Source organism: Haliaeetus albicilla, chromosome 18, assembly GCF_947461875.1.
Source record: "Haliaeetus albicilla chromosome 18, bHalAlb1.1, whole genome shotgun sequence".
Classification (NCBI taxonomy): Eukaryota; Metazoa; Chordata; class Aves; order Accipitriformes; family Accipitridae; genus Haliaeetus; species Haliaeetus albicilla.
Window position 1 is genome coordinate 27,282,899 of NC_091500.1, and position 18,228 is coordinate 27,301,126.

General features: G+C 35.1%; 1 protein-coding gene across 1 annotated transcript in view; it reads right to left on the minus strand.

Moving 5' to 3' along the window:
- Positions 1-18,228, minus strand: part of COL21A1 (collagen type XXI alpha 1 chain) — a 115,104-nt gene that overhangs the window by 12,071 nt on the left and 84,805 nt on the right. Inside the window, exons 18-22 of the mRNA XM_069805984.1 lie at positions 13,627-13,671; positions 13,223-13,276; positions 5,107-5,160; positions 3,731-3,784; positions 3,149-3,220 (exon numbers count right to left, since the gene is read on the minus strand). Coding sequence (XP_069662085.1) covers positions 3,149-3,220; positions 3,731-3,784; positions 5,107-5,160; positions 13,223-13,276; positions 13,627-13,671 — 279 coding nt within the window. The remainder of the gene's footprint in view (positions 1-3,148; positions 3,221-3,730; positions 3,785-5,106; positions 5,161-13,222; positions 13,277-13,626; positions 13,672-18,228) is intronic.

The following is an 18,228-nucleotide window of genomic DNA, read 5'->3' on the forward strand; positions in this document are numbered from 1 at the left end:
AAATTTAGAGAGGTTCCATAAATTTTAACAAAATCTCCCTTCTTAAAATCAGTATTACTGTCTTGGTACATGTGCCTTACATGTCCCTTAGATACTGAAACAGAACATATGGTGATAATGAAACTAATTAAACTATTGTTATGACACTGACTCAACTCAAGTTACTCTTCCATTGGGCTTCAGTACATTTTGAAAGACTTAAGCCAGGAAATCTTTCTCCTTATGTGCTCTGGAAGTCACTGTTTTGAAACTGGTCAGCAGACTAGTTTTTCTACATCTTGTCTTGGAAAACAGAACTCAGGTTGCATTATCTCATTTAGCTGAGATAACCTCATCTAAATTTGGATCATTCTCTAGCTTCCATTGACCAGGGACTTGCTTCATTGTCTAAACATAGGCATTTAAGATGTTCTAGGCAACCCAAGGCATCCCCATATGTATCTACTGACGTCTGAAATACTCTAGCATACCTAAGACATCCATACATGTCTGGCATATATGACACCGAATATACAGGAAACCTGTGCCCTTCTAGAGCAGAAGCTGAAGTCTAGTGGAATACCTCTGCGTGGGATTTTCATAAAACCACCCTTCTAACTTACCACCCTTCTAACTTACTGCTTCTTTACCCTTCAACCCTTCTCTCCATAGTGAAGTACCTGATTCAACTCTATTTCTGTAATGCCTTTATATGAAGGGCTTCATCCTCCAAGAGGTGGTCCTCTGCATTGCTGGTAATACTATGTAGATGCATTATCATTTTTTACTAACTGCTTATTTCTATCTGACACCTTACCTGAGCTTCCTTTGCTTTTACAGGATTTCCTGTTTATTCTGAAATCTGTAATTTGAATATGTAATGGAGGAATCTTTGCCCTAGTTGAGACTCCAGTATTTCCCAAGAAACACTGGTAGATTTCCAACACAAGTGTCAGATACATTACCTAAACACATTTAATTTATTTTTATATAAATTTTTTCTATATTTTCAAATTTGAAGTTATTAAATCAGATCAAATATAATTTAGAATATGATTTAACTTATTATTTTTTGTTAATGAATTTAAAAGTAATATTAAATTTTTAAATTTAAAATTTACATTTTAATATTAAATTGGGGGTCATAGGAAATATAGCAACATTTTTAGCCTTGACAACTTGCTGCTTGAAAAAGATCTAGTTTGAATAGTTGCAGGTAATGCTTGTTATAGTAAACTATATCCTAAGGAAACAAATCTATCTGTTACATGACATCAGATCACTTATATTGCTCCAAAGAAACAGTATAACATTGAAATAAGCTTTATACTTGTATATGCCGATTAAGAAAATCACTGTAAAAAAAAAAGTCATATTTTCCCATAAAAATACAATAAAATAATGAAAGTAATAGCAGTACTCATTATCTTGCAAAGTAATGAAACATTTAATTTTCAGGATGCACATATTATTGCTTTAAAAGTGTCCAGGATAAAGAAATCTTAATTAAAATTTAGACTAAAAATGTAATGGATACAAGTCAGAACTTTAGTTACAATTAGAATTAATTAATTTACAGCAGTGGAACTAATTTGACTTCAACCACTTTTGAACCATGAGAGCTGACAGGTGTTCAACCCTGAAATTATCCTCAAATCATGTTATTTAAGATTATAGTGAATATTTTTTCTCCAGCTGTTTCAAATAAACTTGTCATCTTTCCTTCACATAAATTTGCCTAAATTTACCAAGCATAAATTCTTGGTCTTTCTGCATTTCTTGGTTAAGTTACATAGAAGAAAGGTGCCGTCCTGAAATAGCATCATTTAGAAAACACAGGTAGTTACCCACAGGACACAAAGAGAAATGATTTTCAATTACTTCTAATTTTCAGGTTCTTAAATCCCATTCTATAGACAAAGCATAGCTGATTTTTCCTCAAGAGACTCAGTTCACACTCCAGTGAGTTCTGTGAGTTACAGTAAGACAAAAATAAGTCAGTATTTTAAAGCAAGAAATATTCTAGGGGCTTTCCAGCTTCCAGTCAAACAAAAAGCTCTGCCTTATTGACTGCGACAAAACTGAGAGGCTTCAACCACACAGTAGATTTTTAGTTGAATGCTGTCATCTTATAGAAGAAAATCTCTAGTAAAGTATTTAATGTAATGTTAGTTACAGCTTTAAGTTATGCAAAAAGCTGTGTGCTTGAATTTCAAAACATATCACAGAACAATATTGCCTATGATCTTTTCAACCTGGGACTCCTTAAAGACATGTGACTGTCAGAAAATCCTACATACCTACACTTTAAAAATAAGGATAGCTATCCAGATAAGTCAAACATCAATATGAAATTTTACAATGTGTTTGCAAAACGGTTCTTCAGCAAAGAAGAATTTCAGCACAACCACGTCTATAGCAGTGTTTGATAGATGTAAGGCTGCACCAAGAGACGGTGAGATCCTTGAAGGCATGATCTTTATGAGAACTCAGTATGCAAGAGAAATAAACATAGGTTCATCTGAAAAGAAGAAATAATTTTCAACCTGTACAGCAGAAGTACAAGAATCTAACCTAACTTGTACTGTCTAGAACTTCAACATTTAATTTAGCTAACTGTCTAGGCTTCAGCTACAGACAAAGAAAGGTGTAGAGATGTGAATTAATGAATCCCCAAGGAGTGCAGACCCTCTCAGCTAAATATGGGGAGAACCCGGACAGCTTGGTTAGATCAGATAACTCTTACTGGCTAAAGCTAACTGAGCTGAATCTGTCCCAGCAGCCTAGGGTTAATTGCTCCAGTTCTTATGGGAGCTCCACAAAAGACTTTGTACAATAGACTTTACGGATGTAGCACTTGCTATAACATTGAGTAAATATAGAAGCATGGAACATACCATTATGTACTATAATTCATAATGGAAATTTCATTAATACCTATGTTGTAGCATTTTATGTTAACAGTTTCTCTGTTTTGGCATTTCTCTCCTCCTTATGAAAAATAACTGTTCTTCTAAAGAATGGGCCTTCCAAAATACAGCAACTATTCTCTAATAATAATTATGTATTTAGAAAAAGGTTTTCCTTTAATAACAATCACTTATAAGAAAAGCACTTAAGTACTTCCAATAAAAGATGTAATTAATGTAAAACTGGAAAAAATACTTACCTTTATACCCTGGGTACCAGGAATGCCTGGGTAGCCTGGTTCACCTGGAGCACCCGGTAGTCCTAGTTCTCCCTGAGTAATACAATAGTTCTGTATTAGTGATATGTTGTGTGTAAAAACATATATTGCATGTTTTCTCAAGGTCACGTGATATGCTTTGGCTATGATATTTTGAAATTTTATAACTGAGGATAATTGAAACGTCTGGAGAATTTGTGAAGGGATGTTGAATATGGAGAAGCCACAAAAGAGACTCCTAATTCTTAACCTCAGTTTTCCAGTATTTATCTTTTTTAATTGCCTTTTAATACACTTGATGTTGTTTTTTCAAAATTACACAAATAGAACTGTCTGAAGCAATGGCAACGTTTGCAGGTTTGAACTTCATGAACAGCTGACATTGCCTAAAATCTAGTATGAAATTAGTAAGAATAAGCCATCAAATGGATTCTGATGCAATTTTGTTAAGTACTGTTTTATATTGAAACTAACTGCCTTGTAACTAATCATGGAAAATCAGTAAACCATGGAAAAGTAAATCAGTCCCTTCTTTAACTAGAATACTTCCAGATTTATATTTACCTTGGCTCCTGATGATCCTGGTTTCCCCTGTATTCCAGGTTCGCCTTTATCACCCTATATAACAATATGAGAGTGTGGCTGATACATCAGTACGTTTTGTCACATGTGGTATGACTAGAAAACATAAACAGACACTGCTGGGAAATTGGCTCTTAAAAATAGGCACAGGTTGTGACTGAAAGGCTGAAGTTCTGCTCCCTTACCGGAAACCTGATGTTTCAACTTTCTCTTAGGAAAGATGAGATACCGATGACAAAATGTGACCTGCCAGCCTCTGCTCACCTGTCCCTTCCCCGCCTGCCTAATTTCCCTTGCCCAGTCATACCATGTTTTTGTGTACTGACTTCACATTTCCACCATCTTATTTAATAAAACTCTGAGAATCCTTGGACCTGTCTGAGTCAAAATATTTATTTATGTTTTGGTTTTTATTGTAGCCTATGAAATTAGGCATATATTCAGCATGAGGATTTTCATTAAAATCTAAGAATTATTGATTACTTCATGATGCTATTCTGTAAGAATGAGCTTATTAAGAATGATTGTCTAAAAATCAGCTTATATTCTGAATGAGAAAAATATACAAAACAAAAGCATTTTCCACAAATGAAAATAAAGCTAATTTATTTTTTAGTCATTTCATAGGTATTCAATCTTCTTGACCATAGCAAACATTGACCACTTTAAAAAAATGTTACCTTCAGTATACAATTTTAAATAAATACATATGTACTTTTGGATATAAAATAATGTATGGGTGAAAATGGAGCTAAATGTAAATACAAAGTTCAGGAAGTGGATTCCGTATTCCTAAATATTCTCTAGGACATACAATTCAGTGTTTAGTGGCCAAAACTCATCTTGGATTAAATTGAAAGGTTACACTAACAGATCTGGATTTATAGTATCTATTTTAGTTTCTGAGTGCATGGGTGAAATTAATTCTTGCTGTAGTGGCAGTGCAATCAATAAAGTTTTCTGAAATAAGTTTGGCTCCTTGGGTGGAAAAAGCAGCATGTAATGTTATTTAACACAACTAAAATATAAATAAATATAACATGGGCAGAAAGTTCTGATGTATACTGAGAATTATCTGGCTCCCAGCATTGTAGAACATTTTCCAGGACTGCAAAGCTGAAGCAAAGTCTCATGACCATTTCAGCAATTGTTCCAGACCTCAAGGATGACAGGCAGCATTTACTAAATTGCATTAAGCTCTCTTGAGACTGAATTATCATATAAGGTAATATTGGGAAAATCATACAGCTACTCACCAATATTCAATATACCAAATAATTAGCTCAAAATCCTGGCATTTTGTCATCTATAAAGCAGTCATTTATCAAAGTCACAAGCAAATTAACATGAACACTTGCCTTAGGCCCAGGAGCTCCAGGAAGACCAAATGAGCCTTCTGGTCCCATCAAACCCTATTTATTTGTGAAAAACACAGAGACATTTCTGCATTAAACTAGAGGAATAATAGCTTCAGTACAGTGTATTAGTATTATTAGTATTATATTTCTATAGTGAAATAAATAGGACAGGAAATATAATGTCTTTCTTCATATTACTATACAGGCCTGTACCTCTGATACATCACAGTGGATTATTTAGACCTTCTATGGCCTAAGGAAGGGCTACTATGCAGTGGAAAAAAACATGCAGGAAAAAAGCACAGTGCTGTCATGAAATACTCCTGAGAGAAAAAAATCTGCAACTCAAAACCCTGTGTGATCTAATCTTTAACGTATCTTTAATATGTCCTTAGCTGGCATTGAAAGTGACACAAGATTTTTTTAGTTTCCATTTAGGGTTCCCAAACCAGCAAAAGTCTATGTGGCATTTCATAATTCTTTTCCCTTTTTCTGACTGTGTGTCCCTCAAAGGCTGCCATGCCTTGACTCCTTTTGCAAACTTTGTGGAGATTTATCGGTAGCAGTTAACTTCGGGGACACACCTTTGCATCTCTTCCAGATTCTTCAGAATTGAACTGTTCATTCAAGAACCCAATAGCTTCTGCCATTTCAGATCATGACACTTCAGCACATGTACAAAGCCAGAGCACTGCCAAAACAGTCCCTTGGACTCCTCTCATGGAAATGTATTGATAAAGGCATGTTTAGTTGTCTTTGTTCCATACATAAGAGTTAAAGGGTGTTAAACCATCAAATGGCTGGCTTTCTTAATGTCTGTTTAAAGCTACTCTCGAGTATACATTAGAAAATAAATCTTTTTTAAAACTCATATTTTCCAGGAAGGAATTCCCATTTATAGTATTTTCTACATCTGGTGTTAATATATGTCTTTCTCACCACTTCATCTCACTTGTCTTTGACTCTATGATGCATGCAGGTGTCAATAAAAACAATATATTATTATTGTTTTATTTAGACTTGCATATATATTCTGAAATATGATCTGCTATAAGAGTATACTTAAGACACAGCATTAAAAAAAAGTGTAATAATACAGAAAGTCAAACAATTAAATAAGGCCTGGAAATCTAACTTGTCAGAGATTAAGCTTTATCAATGATTCTAATTGATAGTATTCTCAAAACCTACTGTTATTATTGTTATCTAATCTTTGCTTTCATAAAGATAAAAACAACCACCTTCCATTTAGTACTAAATATTGGGAAATATTCAGTTCCATGACTATCTCAGACCTGCTTCAAAAGTTACATGTGATAAAAAATAAATGTATGTCTACAGTAATTTCTTACACAGACTATAACTCAGTTTTGCCAAAAAAATTATTAACTTTCTTTGCTAAAACTAAAAGGATGACTTTGTTTTTGCAAATACAAGAGAAAATTCAAAATATTTGGAACAAGAAGTAATTCTTTGTTACCAGGTATTTCAGCATTTCATCAATTTTCTGGTATTTCACCTGTGCTTTACTGTTAACTGAGGCAGCACAGATTAACTCAGGTTTCTTTCCTGCTGCGTTGTAAGTACTGGTCACCAAAACTTTCCATCAATAAACATAGCAACTTGCTCTTTAGGCCACAGACACAGGTCTGTGGATACGTATAAATGGTATCAATCACAAGACTAAAACTTGAGTAACTTTGCTGACAATTTTCTTCAGTCTCGGACTTTTCCCTTTCAGTCAATTGCACATGAAAATTCTTCTATTAAACTTCAATTTTGCTAAAATAACTAATAATATGACACATTGAATAATTTCCAACAATTTACTGAACTTTGAAGATTAGATCTGCTTGTTCTTACATAGAAAATCAGTCGTCTTATCAAAGATGATGCAGTTAATCTAGGGTGATCTATTATTTGGTAAATAAAGGTTTACTATATCCTATACCATTTCTTTCACACTTTTGGAATAGAAATTACTAATTCCTCTCCAGCTGGAGAGAAGTTTCTGAGGTCTGCTTCCACTCATAACCTAAGAGACAGTGTATTCCTATTAACCGTTTGCTTTTTGCCTATGTTCAGCGCCAGCTTTGTAACAGCAAGTGTAAGAAAATATTAATTTGGTTTTGGAACCTAACCTTGATTATATTAGGACTGTCTTAATTCACTTGCACATCAGGCCTGCTTCTTCACTTTTTCTCTTTTTATTTACATAGCAAAATAAAGTTTTATTAATTTTCATTTCCCTGTAAGGCTTAATTCAATTTGGCTGTTTTAAATCAAATTTCATGTTATCTATTGACCTCTCCGCTTCTGACATACAGCTCTCTTCATTGTGTGATCTTTTTTGCATTCCTTGAAGGCTACCTTCCTTTTCCAAAAAACATTGTGAAATTATTATTTTCTTCTCAGATTCCTGTTCTGTGCTCATTACTAGCACGTTAATCAGTAGAGAAAAGCAAGCACAAGTTTGGGGAGGGATGAGAAACATGACTAGGGGATTTCTGGCTCCATTCACATTGCCACCTCAGTGTAGCCCTGCATTTCAAGTCATGTAACATGCTGAGAGCCTACCCGCTACCAACCCCACACTAGATCACTTCTACTTTATGCTCACACCAGTCCTTGGATTACAGAAGCAGTAAGCATTCATTACAAATGTCCCTCATTCAATTTATCTTATACAAAGTGGAAATACTATGTGTACAGAATAGCTTTTTTTTTTAATCAGATATGTGTATATATCCACACTGATGTGCAAACATATACTAGAGAAGGCAAATCAGAAAATAAGCTTAGTATAACTAAAGGTCAGGCATACATCTGCAGGAAAGGGAGAAATAAAACCCAGTTGTCCTGGCTTCCTTTCTTGCACTTTCATTACTAGGCCATATTTAACATATTTCATTTAAAAAATTACAGGAAGACAACTACATGAAATCACTGGGCTGCAAGAAGAAAACTTTCAGATGCAATACAGGAAAAGCTTGAGAACATAATCTGAAAACTATGGCATGTAAAATTAAAAGAGAAGAGCATGTCCTGAATAAAAACAAAGAGCAATTCAAGGACATAAAATGTAGCATTATTCCCCCATTTTCCAGAGCTGACACTATTTATGTGGCAGATAAATAAATAAATTACTGATGTTGGCAATGTAATAGGGATAGTTATTACTGAAGGAGAACTTGTTACTGAAGAATTTTCCCAAGGTATTAATAGACCATCCACAAGCTTTCCATCTGTTTTTTTCTGGAACAAACATATTCAGTGTGACTAATACAAGGAAAATCCCACTATCTCTTCTGGTTGAAATTGCCTAATGCCATATAACGTATTCAAATATTCCATGCATCAATTTCCTACTTATTTTATCAGGTGACAAATGATACATTAAATGAGTTGACAGGAAACATGAATAAATTATTTTCAACTGTAAAGAACCAGATGTTATTTATCTAAATAAAATTTGAAGAAAACATGGCAGGTTAGTTACTTGAATAAATACGTACACTTTGGAATCCCACAAGGCTTTATTAACGCTGACGATACAGCCTTCCCTCCGGCATTTTGTTCGACTTTGCTCAGAAAGAAATGGAGAAAAAATTTCCAGCAATAGGCAATAAAAATGATGAGAGGCACAGGTGAGAGACCAAATGTGCATGTGTTAACTAGGAGTAGGGACATCTGAACTTCCAGGCAATGTTTCACCCAAATTTCATCTAAACAACTGCAATAACTGGTTGTCAAGGAAATTCATTCTTTCCAGATAAGATCTTTAGATGGCTGAAAACGTCCTCTAAGTTCATGAAAAGAAAATTAACCAGTGTGCTCACTTTATACAAAAGAGCTTCTGACAGCTGTAATGCAGTGGTCATGCCTGTGGTGGAGTCAGGAAAGGAAGAGCTGCTGGATGTGTGCAGGGTAGCTGTATGTTGTAGAGGAAATTCTGAAGGTATTGGGTGACAGAGTGGGCCAGAATTTGTAAAACCCAAAACTGGTTTCAATCTTTCTCTCCAACCAGGGCTGCATGGATTTTAATTGATCATGTATTTTATTAAGGAACTGTGAGCATGGAAAAAGAAGTGAGCTCTTCAATACTGTTATAGACATTCATATGCCTATACATAATCGTTGTTATCTGGAAACCAGAGTCAAGTTTTTTAAAACCTAGCATTATTCAGAGAGCAAGTTCAGGGCTCTCTCCTTTGTCTGTGGCTATCTACAGAGATATAGGAGAAAGCACAAGCCACGTTTAGTTCTTCTGAATTTTCTTTGATGAAAAACAATAAAACAAAGTGAAAAATTAAGAAGTAGGAAAGAAGATGAGATCTGTGGCGTGTAAAACTTTGAAAAGTCAGTCTATTTAAAGTTTAACAACTTCCTCAGCTTCTTCGAGTGATAATCCACATATCCATTTGGATTCCACATGACTAAGCAGTACTCAGCATAATCAGAGCATGCCAAAGTAAAGATTTAAGAATCCTTTGTGGAATCAATGATCTCAACATCATTCTGACAAATGCACAGTCAAAACCAAAAGACCACCTCCGAAATGGTGAGGTTTACTTGTGATGGGATAGACGTACATTACTGGACAGACACACAGCAAACCTTGACTTACAGAGTGTGTGATCGTTCCTCCCTTTGGAGGTCTGAACAACTGGACTGATTACAAATGAAGTCTAGCACATGATTTAAGTGCAATTCAGATAGATCAAATAGATCAAATAGAAAGATCAAATAGAAGATCAGATAGAAACTTGGGAGGGGTCCACAAATATATTCCCTCTGAAAAGTAAAATTAGACTACTATTCAGCCTTAAGCATCTGAAGTTCATCTACCTTCTGACTGGACAGAAAAGGCAACCTTCATAGAAAAATAGAGAACAAATGGCCAGTGAAAAACAAGAAGTCTTCCCACAATGGACATAACGTTTTATTAAATCAAAGATCCTCTCACCAAGTAATCAATCAAATAATCCCATACAAAATGACAAAATCCCAATAAATCTGGGGCAGAAAAAAATACAGACATGCTTTCAGGGAGAGGGCAGTGGGAGTTACAGATACTGAAAGGACTTAAACTGAAAAGATGCACATAATCAAAACTTCAACACTAAGATATAATAAAAAATAGCAAGGATAGAGAGGACTCAGATTTAGATAAGCCTTAGGCCAAGTACATGCTCTGTTTAGCCGGGTAGGCATATATTGCTCTTAATACCAGGAGTAACTGGAGAGGAACAGGCTCTTTCTAGAAATAAAGAACCATCCAGCATCCACATGTGTTGTAACTGGGGCATACAGTCTTCTCTAATCCTTTACTGTCAGGTCTGCTGTGTGTGAGAAGAGCATGAGACTCCTTATCACCAAGCTCAGAAAATCCACAAACCAAAACTGTCTTTGCTGGCCAGATGTAGGCAACATCTGGGAAACTGCATCTGACTTAGTCTTTTGGTGATCCTTAGACAGCCACGGAAAAGCATTATTTCTCTCTGTGACTTCCAACTCTGAAAGTGTAGAACTCTAATGGAAAGCAGACTGTATTTCCAGTTGAAAGCAAGCGACAAACTTCTGGAAAACTCCATTCATTAAAATGATATCAAGAACAAATTTCCCACTCCTGATTCAATATTCTGAAGTGAATGAGAATGTCTGACATCATGTTCAAGACTCATATGTGACTCAGATATCTGACAAAACAGCTGCAGTATCTTCCCAGAAAAGAAAACCCCTTTCATTACTTTGCTCTTGGGGATGGAAACTATCATATTTTTAGTCACTATTTACTTATAGTGAGCCCTTAACTTGGGCTCCTTGTAACCAAACTCCTCCTAAAGCTCTGAATTCCAATACATCAATGTGTATTTTCTTTTTCTCTGGAGAAAAAAGACTCCTGGTTTTGGGGTACCCTTTCTGTCTTGGAGGTAAACATGCACCAGTAACAACCTGGACAGAGACGTGCCATATAAATACATATAAATGTATAGCAATGTTCTCTCACCTGTTGCCAAAATATCAAGAGGCTTAACATAATGGCAAAGGCAGCAGAGAGTTCACAGCTTTCACCCATAATTTCCACACTTCAAATATGCCACTGGGCCAAAAACTTACATTTGCCATAGCTTCGTCTTTTGCTGCTGATAGAAGGAATATTGCAACTTCTAACCATAGCTTCCCTATTTAGGAATAAAATGGTCAGCACCATTTGTACCTACAATGCAGGCATCACTATCTAAGCTTCTTAGTCTCTCCTTCCAGTTCATGAATGTCATCTGCTTATTTCTAATGATTTTTCTGAAGCTCTATCCAGAGCATTTCCTTCTTGCTGCTATTGAAATCCCTCAGCTTTGTCCTGATAATTTCATTTACTACTTCCTTTCACCCTTCCATTTCAGATAGAACTAATTAGCAAGAGAATTATTGATCTGAGATTAATTTTCGTAAGTTTTTATGTGTTAGTCTCTTATTTATCAAAGCAATGCTATCAAAGCATTTATAAGAATCTGATACTTCTTCTGGGTTCAGATATTAGAAAACTGATCACTATTATCAAAATCAAAATCACATACAGAGTTGGTCTCACTGATTATTTATCTTCAAATGGATTTTCCAAGCTAAAGAAATTAAGCAGTATCTTAGTTTCCCATGTAATCATATTTCACCCAGTAAATACTACAGAAATGCTGAAATTTCCCAGTTAAATATTTTCATTGAACTGCTTTCTTGGCTTCCTGAGAAACTGAAATTTCTTCTATTTGGACTCGGCATGGACAAGCCTGTTACATGCACAACATACAGTGAATCTCAAGATGAGGCAACAAGGGAAGAAAAAAGCAAGTGATCTTCTTCCCTTTGTTGTCACACATTAAAACATTTGCATATACCATTCAGCTACAAATCAAGAAGTGTTACCTAATTTTTTCCCTGACAAGTGTTACTAATTCTGTAGCCTGAATACACATACATAAAATCTCTTATACTACCATATGGCTATATACACTAAGAATAAACAACAAATTTCTTATAAGGTTAAAACTTTTTAGTCATTTACTAATCTGTTGCTCATAGAGACAATAGCATCAGTCTTAATTCTGTACTTAATTCTCTACAGTATTTACTTCATTCTAGCAGTAATAGCCTATGCTGATATGCTTGAGGTTGAATGCAGGGTGAAACATAGGCTCTTTAACTAAATAAAAAGTCACAGTAAACAGCTTATTTATGATGTTAAGCCACATATCTCTCAGGAAAGTCAGAAGCATTTTAGTCAGCAAAGAAGGTAAAACATCTCAAGCGCAAAATGTTAACAGTGAGGATGATTAATGATGGAACCATCTAAACATTGTTGAACTTTTCAATAGAAAAGATAATTATTTTTTAAGGCAGCATATGTTCAACCAGTGATGAATTTCCTACTAACTAAAGAAAGATCTCCAAATAGTTTTAAGCAGCTGTTCCTTTTGCCTTTAAAATTTCCATTTTTTGAAGTCTATATATACGTGCACCAACTTTGAGAACACACTTTACTACTGTGATTTCTAAAGGATTATAAAGAACATAGAAATCACCCTACTCAGACAACAACAAAGATGTGGTAAGCTGGACTGTCCAAAAAGAATTAATTATTTTCAGTCTCCTACATTCCGAAATAAAAATCTCTCTTTAAGCACTTTGCGAATTCAGTGATCTCAGCTATTCTCACAGTCTTTGTCAAAAGAGCACTATCACAAAAAGCATCCTGAAATTCATCTTCAGAAATCCATTGCACAATATGACAATATTTAAGTCAGTCTTAACCTTCAAAATAAATTTACTTGAGTACTTTCACTGTTAATATAAAGTTAATTAATTCAGAGAGTAAATTCAGAATAATGTGTTTGCTGGATTTGTTTATCAAATGTGCAATCAGGAAATCATCAATTTTAAAAGAAAAGTGGGTATATAATATTTTGGGGGGAATTCAGAGATTAGACTTAGTCTAATCATATTTGCCAACCTGAAAGTGCTAGGTTGCTACTGTATTTCCCATTGCTTGTTTGCTTATTACAAGTAGAGAATGACAGCATCAGAATTATTTGTACATAATAACACCATTTTGCAAACTTACAGTATCTCCTGGTGACCCTTTTGCTCCTGGTTGACCCGGTGGTCCAATTTCGCCCTGTATTTTTTACATAAAGAGAAGAATTCTGTGATTAATGTATGTATAGTTAACAAATTTTTAAAATATTCTTTAATTTATTTAGTTAGGATTTCTCGAAGTACTATGAAATTAACTTTGTTACTTTTAAATTATTCATTCCTTCTGGAGTAGTTGAAATAAAACCTAATGAGAGATTTTCAAACACGCCACAAAGAGTTTGGAGCATGTCTTCATTCATTTGCAGCATGATTTGATGTCCTAAATCCCCACTATGAAAACTTTTCTCTGAGCACAGACTGAACCTTTACTTTGGAATGGGTATATATGTATGCACAGGTTTTAACTGTGTTTTGAACTATTAATAATACCTTTTGTCCTTTTGCTCCTTGATTTCCAGGGATTCCAGGAATTCCCTGAGGGAAAAAAAGAAAACCTTTTAAATATATGGAATAGTTTCTCCAGAAAATAATATATAACCCCCACTTCAGGTCCTCATAAATTTAACATTTGCCATGTGATTGGGGTTCAAAATATGGGCAGGAAATAGAAAATTAAAAAAACATGTAAAAGAAAAGAGCTTCAGCTGGAAACATGCAAACTATTTCACCTGGGGATACAATGAAACACTTAATGTTCAGTCGCTCCCCAGTGCCTTCATGCCAGGAGTCCATCCCTGCCGCTGGGCAGGCTCACATGCTCCCGGTTGCCCAACAAGGGCTGCAATGCTTTACTGAAAACCCTGACTGACACAGGGAAAGAAACCACTTTTCATTATCCATAACATTTTCCACATAAGACAGAGCAAAAGTTCTGGTCAATAGGACCATGAGTATGACAAATCCTATTTTCCTATCTAAAATGCAGCGATGGTAACAGAATGCAAGAGACAGTTATAATCCTATTTGATGTATGCTAGCTTCCACAATACTTGAAGATCTCTGTCATTTCCTCAGCATCATTGCTCATTTAGCTCTAAAGTATATCTCACAGCTTTCTTACAGTGATCATTTAATTGAACATAATTCAGTTTTAAAACAAAACTCCATATATATTTAAAACTGTAGTCAACATTTAGTTAATCTATTTTTTCTCTCAAGTAAAACTATTCAAATTTATTGGACAGACACTGTTCTTACTTGTACCATCATTAATCTGCAGCAAGAATTTGGCTTACAGACTTTACATTTTAATCTAATATTGAAATTAATATTCTGCGGTGAAAACAAGAATACTATTCTAGACACCGTCAAAACAAATGCATTTTGTGGGGGAAAAAAAATAAATTAACATGAATATAACAACCAGGAATAACCTGATAGTTTCCATATGGATTACATCTGTGCAACGCTGGCTTGGAATTGGCATTGTTTTGCAGTTTACACCCAGTTTCAGCTAATAATGACCCCAGCAAGAAGAAACAGTTCATTTGTCAATGGCACATGAGTTAACAATGACATCCTGAGCATTTTACAGGTCATCAAAATTCCAATGTAGCTATCATTAAAATTAGAGATCAAAGAATATAATAAAAAGAACTGGAAAAGAATGCCTTATTCTGAGACTTCTACTCACATTGTGTAACATAACTCTTCTTGCTAAACTTTTGTCCACAATCATCTTAGACCTTTTGCACAAATAAAGATATGGGAAATAGGGCATATTTATCACCATATTTAGGAATTTCCTGACCTGTCCATGAGTACTCAGTATAATTATTTTAACAGTTAGTTTCTGTAGCTGTAAAATATAACACTAAATTATAAATATCTGTACCTGTAATACAAAACAGAATTTCATATATGCTGAAAAAACCTCCCACTAGGAAGCAACCTTCTCCTACTGAAAGGATGTACCAAAGCTTTCCATGGTTACATTTCTATGCTATTTGCAGGCCTGAGAGAAGATGGTTCCACACACTTATCCAACACAGCGAATTATTTACCATTATATAAGTATGCCTAAAAGAAGAAACACAATGACCAGCTGAGCTGTGTTGAACTTCCTTGGCTAAAAGAAATTGCTCATATAAGACATTTAAGTTTACCCTTACATCAGTGGCAAAGAAGGATAAAACTCAAACAACAATTGTAAAACTAAGTCATATTTCCTTTTTTTCCCTCTTTTTTTTTATTCTGATTGATTCTGCACTACTGAAGTACAGAGAGCTTAGGCTCTTATTTCAGTGGGAGCTGGTCCAGACCCTTAAAATTCTCTTAGGGCTCATTGACATTCACTCAGCTAAGAATGAATCTATCACTTATGCTAGTATGAGTGATTCCCAGAGTACATGGGGTGGAGATCTTCAGTTATTCTCTACACGTCCGTTGGCACGAAAGAAGGACAATGAAGTGGCTAATTTGGTCACAAAGAATGAGTTTTTCCCATGACAGTTATCTTTCTGTATAGCTTCCATGGTTCAGTAATTACAAAAACTAATCTCTGTAGGATCAGCTCCAGGATGCCTAAAAAATAAATCTGGTTTCCTTCTCATTATCTATTCCCAATCTATTACTTCCTTTTACATGGATAATCTCTGGTTATGCCAATTAGAATTATTTGCACTTTCCCAGAAGACAAGGTAAAAAAGTAGTTTAGATATCCTGAGTTTCCTCCCTAACTTCTAGGTCAAAAGCCAAACCAAGCTTTGGAAATGTGCCTTATTCCTAAACAGAGATTTCACATGCAGTACAAATCCTTAGAATCTGAGCATTTTTTTGTCCACTATGAGTAATAAGGCACTTTTAATAGGAAGTTATGTTTAATAGGGTGACATAACACTAACAAACTATCAAAATAAGTACTTACTCTAATTATCAAAAAAATGTTTTCTTACTTTAAAGCATGGAGCAAAGCAACTTAGTTTTACTCCATTTGTAAGATAAAACTGTAATTTTTGTGAAGAGTATATTGTAGCTAAAAATATCACAAATGCCTGTGTTTAATCAAAATTTAATACGAAACAGATTCATCATGCAATTTTTCTGCCACTAAGGGAAACACAATGTTTGGAACTGCTACAAATGGGAAAACTACCACCCACTGGGAGTAACAGAATCAATGTTATGGAATAATTCATGATTCATTGTCCTACGGAAAAAAAATTGCCTTTGGGGATGTCCTTTGCAAAGCTATCAAGTAACATTTTGTTCATATGATATAAGAAAAAGGGGTTGTAAGTCTAGATTTTCTTTTCTTTGTCTTTCCAGAAAACTTATCTTAAATGATTTGTACTTATCATATATGCACTTATAATACCAATAAAACATAGCATTACATTTCTAGCCCGAATTGCTAAAAATCAAAGCAACTACTGTGCTTTAGTGATTTCTGTCCTTACGTGAGTTGGACCATCTTACACTTCTGAATCAGTTAATTTGTTCCCCTTCTTCTTTAACATCAAATTTCACGTACGATTTAGTCAGTGTTTCTTCATATTTAAAACCGAAGTTTATTGCAAGCCTTACCACTGCCTTAGTTCTTTCAGCACCATCAGTCTGACTTTCTCAATTACCTTAATTTCATTCAAATGCCTACCTTTCTCTGAAATCTTCCCTTAAATGGGAAGTTTTCCCTTACTGCATAAGAGACTGTAGTATTATTCATTATTTTAGCCTTTATCAGCAAGTGCTGTAATCACATGAAATTTAAAGCCAGCAAGATAGCCTAGTAAACCTAATTCCTTGGTTTAAAAACATGTCTATTCTAAAGATTCTCAGCTGCAGTTTTATCACACACCGCTGAGTTTGCACCTAAAAACTAATGTGATCATGTATCAGTCTAGCAGCTAACAAAGATTTTTTAGTTGTCAAGACACTGCTGTCTTTACCTTTTATTCAGCCTCCTTTGCCTGTTTAATCATTTATCTTCCACCCTGTGTCACCTATGTATACCTAGAAGCCTGTCAGCTTTCACTCTTGCAACAGACCTGGGGAGGCTTTGCGGGGTACCCCCAGGACCTAAAGTGACACTTGAATGCCATGTAGGTAACTGGAATCATCTCTGGTGTCACTGAAGGTGCTGTGGAATAGCTGAGCTACCCTTTGAAAAAGATGTCAGTCTGCTCTAAGAACTGTCATACATGCCACATGTTGCAGTTGCCCTCATACATCTCAAACGGCTCTGGGTGCCAGTGCCTAGGCGACCAAATCCCACACACCTTGATGTCTCCTTCTCTGGAGCAAAAATTCTCTTTTTTTTTTTTTCTTCTTTGCTTTGCTTGTTTGTATATGCCTGGTGTGATAGGTCTATATAGGCTCAGATAGCTTGTGACAAAGTCTTCACATTGGCTAAGAATCACAAGACATGTAAGTGTAAAGGTAAAAGGAACTATGGGTATGCTTTACTTGCAAGAAATAGCAATGCTTAGCCATGGGTCTCACAGCTGCATCACAGAATGAAGCTCATCTGGGCATGCAACTAAATCCCTGATGCAGTCTTCCTTAGCTGCAGTCCCCACAGCTGGGACTTCAGAACACCTAAAAGCATGAATTTGTGTCTATGGTGATGATGAGCTTCAATGATGACACTCATACAATTCTGTATAAATATTCTGGTTTATCCCAGTTTTAGCAATTTAAATAAATCTTCCATTCTTTGATAATACCTGGCAGATACAATAGATTTAACTGTAAAAGGAACATGGTTTCACAATCCCTGGAAAATCTTTCTTGTAGCTTTCATTAATCATGAAGTGTCTATTTTTGTTTTGGATGATACTAAACAGCTGGATTTTTTTCCGTGCAGCCCCACAAAAAGTCCATTAAGTAAATTGCCTGAGGCCTTATATACATATCGACTAGGTGTAAGCATTTTTACTTAAGCCACAAGCTACATTTCTCTAAATATCTTCCAGACTTTTTCTAGCTATTATTATGGATTATGTGTACCTCGCTCATGCTTAACTTTATGCTTGCAAACAGCAGAAGAAACTATGCATAAAAACTTTTCCCAGAACAAAACAAAACAAAAAC